Raw genomic sequence first — 10,225 nt, 5'->3', positions numbered from 1 at the left:
TCAGAAGTGGTGTCAGAAGTCGAGTCAGAAGTGGTGTCAGAAGTCGTCAGAAGTGGTGTCAGAAGTCGAGTCAGAACTCGTGTCAGAAGTCGAGTCAGAAGTCGAGTCAGAACTCGTGTCAGAAGTCGAGTCAGAAGTGGTGTCAGAAGTCGAGTCAGAAGTGGTGTCAGAAGTGGACTCAGAAGTCGAGTCAGAACTGGTGTCAGAAGTGGTGTCAGAAGTGGAGTCAGAAGTCGAGTCAGAAGTGGAGTCAGAAGTGGAGTCAGAAGTGGAGTCAGAAGTCGAGTCAGAAGTAGTGTCATGTCCTGACAGTGAGGTCAGAGTGCAGAGACTGACGGCACAGTGTGTACTCCTGTTTTATTGATTTGAGCTGAAGTGATAAATGAGTCAAAACAACAGCAGGGCACAAGGACATCAGGGCAACAGACATACACATCCACACGCCTCCATCCATCCGTCCATCCATCCATCCATCCGTCCATCCATCTTCAACTACAGAGGAGCAGCGCACAGATCGGTTACACACAAACAGAGAGGGAGGGGGAGAGAGAGAAAGAGAGAGAGAGAGAGAGAGAGCGTGTGTGTGTGTGTGTGTTGGGGGGGGGGGGGGGGGGGAGTAGTAGGATAGGCTGTTCCTCTTCTTTTAAGCCTTTACAGCTTCCATCCACCTCCTCGAGCTCGAGACTACCGGAGACGCTCGCGCTGTCTCTTTCTCTCTCTCGCTCCTGCACGAGCGTCGCGATGCGCGATGGGTCAGGCGTGCGGACACGCGCTGCTCTGCCGTAGTCATCAGCACCAGCCGGCGTCTGAGATGTAAGTGTAAGCGCGCGCGCGCGCGTGTGTGTGTGTGTGTGTGTGTGTGTGTGTGTGTGTGTGTGTGTGTGACCGGCTCCCCTCCACCCCGTCTAGTCTGCTTCCACGTTCTGTTTTTTGCTTGCCCTTGGGTTATGCGCGTGCTCTGGCGCCGGTATGCCTCGCGGCGTTTGTGTGCCTCATCATCAGCTCGCGACAAACTTGTTTATGTTTTTGTTGGAGTGCACGCGCTGATCTAACGGCGTTACGAGCTCGCGAATTGTGAGTCGGCAACTTCACTAGCTTCGCGTCTTTTGATGTTGCACAAGCGCGTGTCACTCCGTGCGCGTGTGATATATTCAGTCTGGTAGTTATTATTTAGGAGAGGTCCAACGCCCAAGGCTGAAATAATCTAACATGATCACATACAAGCCTGCTCTCTGTGTGTTTGAAATGCCTTCCAGGGTGTGTGTGTGCGTGCGTGCGTGTGTGTGTGTGTGTGCGTGTGTGTGTGTGTGTGCGCGTGTGTGTGTGTGTGTGTGTGCGTGTGTTCATCTGATGATGAACTAATTCCGATCTGATACTGAACTGACTCCGATCTGATACTGAATTGATTTCGATCTGATGCTGAATTGGTTCCGATCTGATTGATATTAAACTGATTCCGATCTGATGCTGAACTGATTCTGATCTGATGATGAACTGATTCCGATCTGATGATGAACTGATTCCGATCTGATACTGAATTGATTCTGATCTGATGCTAAACTGATTCCGATCTGATGCTGAACTGATTCTGATCTGATGCTGAACTGATTCCGATCTGATGATGAACTGATTCCGATCTGATACTGAATTGATTCTGATCTGATGCTAAACTGATTCCGATCTGATGCTGAACTGATTCCGATCTGATACTGAATTGATTCTGATCTGATGCTGAACTGATTCCGATCTGATGCTGAACTGAGTCTGATCTGATGCTTAATTGATTCCGATCTGATGCTGAACTGATTCCGATCTGATGCTGAATTGATTCCGATCTGATGCTGAACTGATTCCGATCTGATGATGAACTGATTCAGATCTGATACTGAATTGATTCTGATCTGATGATGAACTGATTCAGATCTGATGCTGAACTGATTCCGATCTGATGCTTAATTGATTCCGATCTGATGCTGAACTGATTCCGATCTGATGCTTAATTGATTCCGATCTGATGCTGAATTGATTCTGATCCGATGCTGAACTGATTTTGATCGGATGCTGAATTGGTTCTGATCTGATGCTGAACTGATTCAGATCTGATGCTGAACTGATTCCGATCTGATGATGAACTGATTCAGATCTGATACTGAATTGATTCTGATCTGATGATGAACTGATTCAGATCTGATGCTGAACTGATTCCGATCTGATGCTTAATTGATTCCGATCTGATGCTGAACTGATTCCGATCTGATGCTGAACTGATTCCGATCTGATGCTGAATTGATTCTGATCTGATGCTGAATTGATTCTGATCCGATGCTGAACTGATTTTGATCGGATGCTGAATTGGTTCTGATCTGATCTGATGCTAAATTTATTCCGATCTGATGCTGAACTGATTTTGATCTGATGCTGAACTGATTCCGATCTGATGCTGAACTGATTCCGACCTGATGATGAATTGATTCCGATCTGATGGATGCTGAACTGATTCCAATCTGATGCTGAATTGATACCGATCTGATGCGGAATAGATTCTGATCCGATGCTGAACTGATTCTGATCTGATGCTGAATGGATTCTGATCTGATGCTCAATGGATTCTGATCTGGTTCTGATCTGATTCTGAGTGACTCTTTAAGCTTCTGCTTCTGAGCTGTGTGAAACGTCAGATGTGTGATGCTGGTGTGCTTCAAGATTATTTGTGAATCTAGATCTGTGTCGTGTCAGTCAACATCGCACACGTAAACATCACAGGAAATAAATGCAGCAGAATAGATTGGGAAAAAAAAGTCAAATCCGATGGACACAGATCAGTGTTTCAGGCCAGTATCACAGTGCTATAGCGGTTGTGTAGTGGTGCTAGCTATAGTGTTTGATATTATAACAGAAATAGGACAAATTTAATCCTAGCTGGAGATATAAATATATTATATGCTTAAACAAATGAAAAAGAAGTTCAGAAAAAGTAATGCAATAATTCAGTAATGCAATACTTTAGTGCAAAAGTATATCGCTCTGTTCAGTTAAAACAATCTTTAGACAGACAGAAATGAATAAAGCGTATTGTTATTATTATTATTATTATTATTATTATTATTATTATTATTATTATTATTAATGTAAGAGATGTATCATCACTGAGGATGAGTCTTTATCAACATCATCATCATCATCATCTCTGACTCAGGTGTCTCTGCTCACATTTTTCACTCTGTGTCTGTTTATCACATTTCACCGCGAGTCATGAGATGAAGCTCATGTGAAACACGACCTTCTTTCTGTCTCAGCGTGTTATTAATTAAATACAATCAGTTATACGGGATTAAATGCAATCACTCTAAATTCCACTTAATCTCCTGAGACTCGCTGCGCACCCTCACTGTGTTCTGTTCAATCCGGACGATTTCTCATACTTTTCATGATTATTTTGATAAATTATTCCCGGGATTTGGAATTGGAACAGCACTCAGTAAATGAAATGTCTTATGAAATGTCTTATTAGTAAAATGGATGTTTATTTCCTCTAGATTTCGGTTTCAGATGAGACTTAAGCTCACCCAGATGACTTTTGTTGTTTTGGCTCATCAGCGAATGAAAAAACAAAAGCTTTCTTCTATCTACTGCTGTGCTGAGGATCAACGCGTTGACATTTTCTCTGAACAATCATGTGAATAATTAACCGAGAAACGAGGAGACTAATGATAAATAAAAGCGTCATAAAGCCGTCTCTGTGTAAAAGGCTTCCACTAGTCCTGGTCGTCTCACTGGGCTGATGCAGCAAGGTCGTTAATAGATGGATGTGGTAACACGTCATGTGGATGGTCATGATGGTCATGTGGAAGGATTCCAAGGATTTTGAGGAGAAGTGTAAGTTTTCATACAGTAAAACTGTCACGTGTTGGAGAGGAGACGTGTTACCGTTTAAGAGGGAGGTGTTCAATATTCAGTAAGTTTAGTTTTCTGTAATCAACACAAGACTATAAAGTTTACATACAGGGACAAAAATATACATACAAACATTTAGATTATTAATTCACTGGTACTGAAAGTTCCAAAATGTCCTTTAATTTGCCAAGACCAAGGCCTCTTACTGTCCTGTTAGTGATCATGATTGACTACAGCTGGCAGATTCTCTGTACAGACATGAAACGGGTTTGTTTGACAGAACTCACTGGATTGACCGACACACAGGACTACGAGAATGGAGCACAGTGCAGATCTGAAAAAGAGGATGGTGGATTTACACAAGTCAGGAATGTCTCTTGGAGCCATTTCTAAACAATAGCTGATTCCAAGATCATCAGTTCGAACAATTCTACGTGAGTACAAGTTATTGGGAAGTGTAGCCACTTTGCCGAGGTCTGGAAGAAGACCAACCTGTCACCCTCAGCTGAGAGGAAATGGGTTCAGATGGTCAGGAATAACCCGGGAATCACCAAGGCACAGGTCTGGCATGAACTGGAAGCTGCTGGAACATCAGCGTCACTGTCTACAGTCCAGCGAGTTTTACATCGCCATGGACTGAAAGACTGCCGTCCAAGAAAGAAGCCCCTGCTCCAAAACCGACACCTTCAACCTTCAGTCTAAAGTTTGAGGCTGACTATATGAACAAAGAAAACGCCTTCTGGAGGAACGTGTTATGGTCAGATGAGTCAAAGATTGAGTTGTTTGGCCACAATGACCAGAGGTATGATTGGAAGAGTAAAAGTGCACTGTACCACTGTTAAGCATGGTGGAGGTAGTATTATGCTCTGAGGCTGTTTTGCTGCCAGTGGAACTGGTGCGTTGCACAAAGTGGATGGAATAATGAAGAACAAGGACTACGTTAGAATTATTCAGCATTATCTCAAACCATCAGCCAGATGACTGGAACTTGGACGCAACTGAGTGTTCCAGCAGGACAATGACCCCAAACACACATCATAGCTGCTTGTGGAAAGGATGAAGCAGGCTAACGAAGCTTTTGGAATGGCCTTCCCAAAGTCCTGATCTCAACCCTATTGAAAATTTGTGGACTATGCTTAAAAGTTGAGTCAGGGCCAAGAAACCAACAAATGAAACCAAAAAACTTTTCAAGACCAATTCTGCCAAGAAGAGCGGTCAACTATCCACCCAGGATTCTGCCAGAAGCTGCTGGATGGCTACCAAAAGCACCTTCTCAAGGTGAAACTTACTAACTGAAAACTTGGGAACCAAATTCTTGTTTTTGTTCTTTAGTAAAGATTTGTGTTGTACAATTATTCAGCCCCAGAAAAACAACAGCCCAATATTACCATGACATTCATGTCCACGATGAGTGAACGCAAACGTCCGACCGCAGCCGTAAACAAAACCGTCAGTCTGTGTGTTAGCTTGTTAGCATATAACCCATCCTCCATAACGTCCACCCTCTTATCTGTGATTATTGTTTGTGAATCTGTTAGTGTGTGTGTAAAGATATGTGCAAAGGCTTTCGTGGTCAAACCGAACTAAAAAATTCCCGTCAGATTTAAAAAGGTTTCTGATGTTCTTTGTGCTCTCGTGCGTGTCTTGTTCAAGCTTATTACAGCTGGAATTAATGCAGCTGTAATTAACCTGTAATGAATTAATTACTGAGGCAAATTATTTTTTTAAGATCTGAGAGACTGGCGCCAACATTTCTGGATCTCCCTGATTTTTTTTTATTGCATATGACTGGCATCATAATAACAGTGGCGGTGTGAGGATGTGTAGGGGTTCCTGTTCGTTAGTTACAGTTACATTTATACAGCATGTTTCTGGACAATCAAAACACTTTACATAGTATGGGGGCGGGGGGGGTTCATGAACCACCACTAGCGTGTAGCATCCATGTGGATGATGCGACAGCAGCCATAGTGCAGAAGAACTAGGTCATAATAGATCAGGGCCAATGGGGGAATTTCGCCAGGACACCGGGGTTACACCCGTACTCGTTACGATAAGTGTCCTGGGATATTTAATGACCACAGAGAGTCAGGACCTCGGTTTTTACAGTATAGTGTCCCCGTCACTATATAGACCACAGGGTGAGCTCTCACTAATACCACGTCCCTCTGCAACCTGGAGGTCTCCCATCCAGATACTGGCCAGGCTCAAGCCTACTTAGCTTCAGTGGGAACCCAGGTGAGAACTGCAGGGTGATCTGGTTCTGGCGTTGCACAGTTGTGCGATTATGCGATCTGTTTCAGTAGATAGTGAACAGGTTGTTGTTGTTGTTGTTGTTGTTGTTCTTCCCCAGTGCTGATGTGCTTGTTTTCTTTTGTGTTTTGTGTGTGTGTGTGTGTGTGTATGTATGTATGTGTGTGTGTGTGTGTGTGTGTGTGTGTGTGTGTGTGTGAGTGTGATGACGCCCTGAAGCGCTCACTGGTTCGTAAATGCAGTAGTCAATTCTCTGAGCCTGAGGATGTGATTACTCTCTCTCTCTCTCTCTCTCTCTCTCTCTCTCTCTCTCTCTCTCTCTCTCTCTCTCTCTCTGTCTGTCTCTGAATGTGTAGTTGTGTTCAGAAGGAGACAGGAAGCAGTGGTGCTAAGTGTGCTACAAACAAATAAATAAATAAAAATAGGGTAAAAACAAAAACTTGAGCATTTTGAGTAGTTCTTGAGTTTGCCTGTCAGAAATACTATTCCTCTGTTGTTCTTCCAATGATTCCAAGTTTTTAGTTTACGCAACGCATCTCACTTTTTTAACTGTTTATAGATTTATTTAATGAGCGTGACATCTTCAGTTTGCGTTTGTGTACGCTGCGTTTTGTTTTTATTATTAACTTCAGAAGAAGCTTGTTAGGGAAAGACTGTTTGTAGCTGCCATAACAACGCACTGATAAACAGCAATGCACTGACACTGGAGACTCCTTCCATGCTAAATAAAGGTCTCTGTAAATAAACAAGTGATTTTTAAAAATGTGCTGATGTACAGAATCCCCGTGACTGAGCTGTTATTGGGATTTAGGGTTAGGGTTAGGGTTTGGTTTAGGGTTAGGGTTAGTTTTAGGGTCCACGACACTTCCGGTCTTTTTGAATTGGTTAATAAGTCTGACACCAGTGTGGTGTGTGTGTGATGCGTTCGCCACGCTTCCTGTTAAAGTCCACCGCAAGCTTGCGACTGCTTCCCGATCCAGCCTTGACATCGATTTCAATACGTTCTTCGTTTCTTAAAGGCGTTCGTAAACGCTTTCTGAAAATAAAATTGAATATAAGCTTGGTATGGAAAATTTTGGAAGACATTTTGCTACAAAGTGTTCATTTTCCCTATGTGTGGAGACTTTTGGGACACGCTGTAGAACCTGACTGTGTGCCAGTGCAGCAATCTGGATCAGAAATGTTGGCACCTCACTTTAGTCGCCAATGGAAACAAAAGTAAGAATAAATAAAGTTGAACTAAAGTGTCCACACTTTTCATGTGATTATAACCTGTTCTCTAATCGGTCAGGTTTTAGCACTTCAGGAATCGACATGGTTTAAAAAATGATCCACTGCGGCAGAATAAAGCTTGACTGTCGCACATTTATTTACACTTTGTGGTTGTTTAGACCGTGGATGGATGAATAAACAGATAAACAGGAAGTGTTTCGCTCAGGATGAGACCCAAAGCTATTTTATTTGATCAGCTTTGAGGTTGGTAGAAGATTGTGAGGCACGATGCACTTTTAATGAAACACAAACACAACAGTGTTCAGGTATGTGTGTGTGTGTGTGTGTGTGTGTGTGTGTGTGTGTGTGTGTGTGTGTGCCAGTATTGTCAGTAATGAGTAAAGGTTACTTCCTTAGAGCTCCAACAAACACAGCGGTATTACAAAAGATGACTCATGTTCATTATCCCTGTCTTCATCATCATCTTCACCCCCCCCCCATCCCCCCCCCGCTGTGTTAATTGGTATGTTCCATCAATCACAGATTAAGGAATTCTGCCACCTTTGTTTTATCCAGAGGGAGAACCCCTCATCTGCTGTAAAACCTTGACGTGTGTGTGTGTGTGTGTGTGTGTGTGTGTGAGAGAGAGTTTATTATAAGTATTCTCAGTGATGACGTGATGGCAGAAGGATGAACACAACTCTGCAGGATTTTGAATAAATGCTTTGACTTTTTGAAGTTGAATTTCACGTGTGTGTGTGTGTGTGTGTGTGTGTGTGTGTGTGTGTGTATGTGTGTGTGTGTGTAAGCAGTTTTTACATTGTGTACTCATGCTCATACTTGTACAGAACAAACTGCAGAAACGTATACACAACACTGTATTAGCAAGTGAAAATATTTACACTATTGGCAAAGTTACGCCATTCTTTGAAATTGTGATGAAAATAATTATTTTATAAAGATTGTTAAGATCACATCTTTTACAGTTTGGTACTAATTTTAAGCATTTATTTATATACAAAAACAACCTAGAAATGATTCTAATCATCTTAAATATGTTTTAACTCATAATATAAAAAAAGCAAAACGTATAGATACACTATATGACTAAAAGTATGTGAACCCCTGACCATATGACTACATATGTGTAACACCCGTATATAGTTCTAACCCAAACGCAAAGTCGGAAGCACACAATTGTATAGCATATCTTTGTACGCTGTAATATTACAGTTTCCCTTCACTGATCTAAGAGGTCCAAACCTGTTCCAGCATGACGACGCCCCTGTACACAAAGCGAGCTCCATGAAGACATGGTGTGTTAAGGTTGGACTGGAAGAACTCGGGTGTCCTGCACAGAGCCCTGACCTGAGTGGGGTTCACCCCTCTGAACACCTCTGGGATGAGTCTGAAACACAGACTGCACCCCCGAGTCCTCCTCACCCAACATCAGTACCTGACCTCACTAATGCTCTTATAGCTGAACGAACACAAATCCCCACCTCCACGCTCCGAAATCTAGTGGAAAGCCTTCCCAGAAGAGTGGAGGTTATTATAACAGCAAAAGGGGGAGTGTGGAGTGGGGTGGGGTGGTAAATCTAGAATGGGATGAGGTCAGGGGTACACAAACTTTTGGCTATATTGTGTAGGTTTAGTAGTATGGTGCTGATAACACTATATATATATATATATATATATATATATATATATATATATATATATATATATATATATATAACAAAATGAGAAACAGGGAGAGAAATATCATGTGCATGTGCTCAATCAACAAATCAAACACAGTTCCTTATATTTTTGTTGCAGTGTACAAACTAACGCATCACACCACATTCATGTGCTTAAACTGATGACTAGCAACATTGCTATGGACAGAAATGGTACATTTATGGTGTAGTTGATGATAATTTGTATGATAAGGGTGAAATCTGGAGTTTAGCGAGTCTGAATATAAGAGCAGTGGCTCCAAAAACTTTCAGAGGTTCTTTGAGCGTGATGACCAGTGAGCATGCTAATCACTCATGCTAATCGTCCGTGCTAATCTGATGAGCCTTTTGAGTTCAGTCGAACAAAATTCTCCGCTGTGTGAAGGCACGACTGTTTCTCCTGAAACAGTCGCATTAAAATCTCCCATGTGTTTGAGCTGGCTGATTGATAGTGCGTGCTAATCACTCGTGCTAATCGCTCAGGCTAGTCTGATGAGTGGTCCAACAAATACTTCAGTTGTCAGTTTACTACAACTTCTATCAAATCCTTCACGAGACAGTTTTGTGAATAACAGATGTTTTCTTGCAGGATAACCAAAAACCCTTTTAATGAACGGAGTTTAACAATGTATTAATCAATTCATGTGTTCATTAGCGCACATCATTGTTGAGTTAGCATCACTGAACTCAATCCTGAGCCTCGTAAGCAATCACAAGCCAACAGCGTCAGGTTCAACCGTGTTCCTCCTCAAACTTCAAACAAATCACAGCAATTTCTCAGATGTGATATGAGCATGCTAATCAGCAGGCATGCTAATGAGTGTGAATGCTAATCAGTCAACATGCTAATCAGTCGTGCAGATGTGAGGAGCGTCCCACAAGCTGACGGATGAATCTGCTTTATTCTGTTCTGCTGTTTTTTGACTTTAGAAAAAAAATAGTACTTTTTTTTTTTTTTTACTTACTTTTGATATCTCTGATGGGCAAAAAACCCGTGATCACATAAATCAATTAGTGAGCTAGCCAGGGTTTAGCTAACATTAAACTTAATGTTAAACTTGCTATAAAATGAAAGAAACGCGTACTGTTGGGGTCCGACAGCGTGCCAGTCTCTTTTACATGATTTCCTCCGCCGTCTCTGCATG

The 10,225-nt window shown here is 42.2% G+C and overlaps 1 protein-coding gene across 2 annotated transcripts in view; it reads left to right on the top strand.

Annotated features, from left to right (window-relative positions):
- The first annotated feature begins 699 nt into the window (after positions 1 to 699).
- LOC108277799 (cGMP-dependent 3',5'-cyclic phosphodiesterase) overlaps positions 700 to 10,225 on the top strand; it is a 298,719-nt gene continuing 289,193 nt past the window's right edge. For both annotated transcript variants that reach the window (XR_008395158.1, XM_053679207.1), the window contains exon 1: positions 700 to 813. Coding sequence is in view for 1 of the 2 variants with exons in the window: in XM_053679207.1 (XP_053535182.1) it covers positions 749 to 813 (65 nt within the window). In the remaining variant the exon portion in view is untranslated. The remainder of the gene's footprint in view (positions 814 to 10,225) is intronic.

This window comes from Ictalurus punctatus, unplaced genomic scaffold (assembly GCF_001660625.3).
Source record: "Ictalurus punctatus breed USDA103 unplaced genomic scaffold, Coco_2.0 Super-Scaffold_100071, whole genome shotgun sequence".
In the NCBI taxonomy this organism is placed as follows: domain Eukaryota; kingdom Metazoa; phylum Chordata; class Actinopteri; order Siluriformes; family Ictaluridae; genus Ictalurus; species Ictalurus punctatus.
The sequence above is the reverse complement of the archived record's forward strand: the minus strand, read 5'-3'. Positions and strand labels throughout refer to the sequence as shown.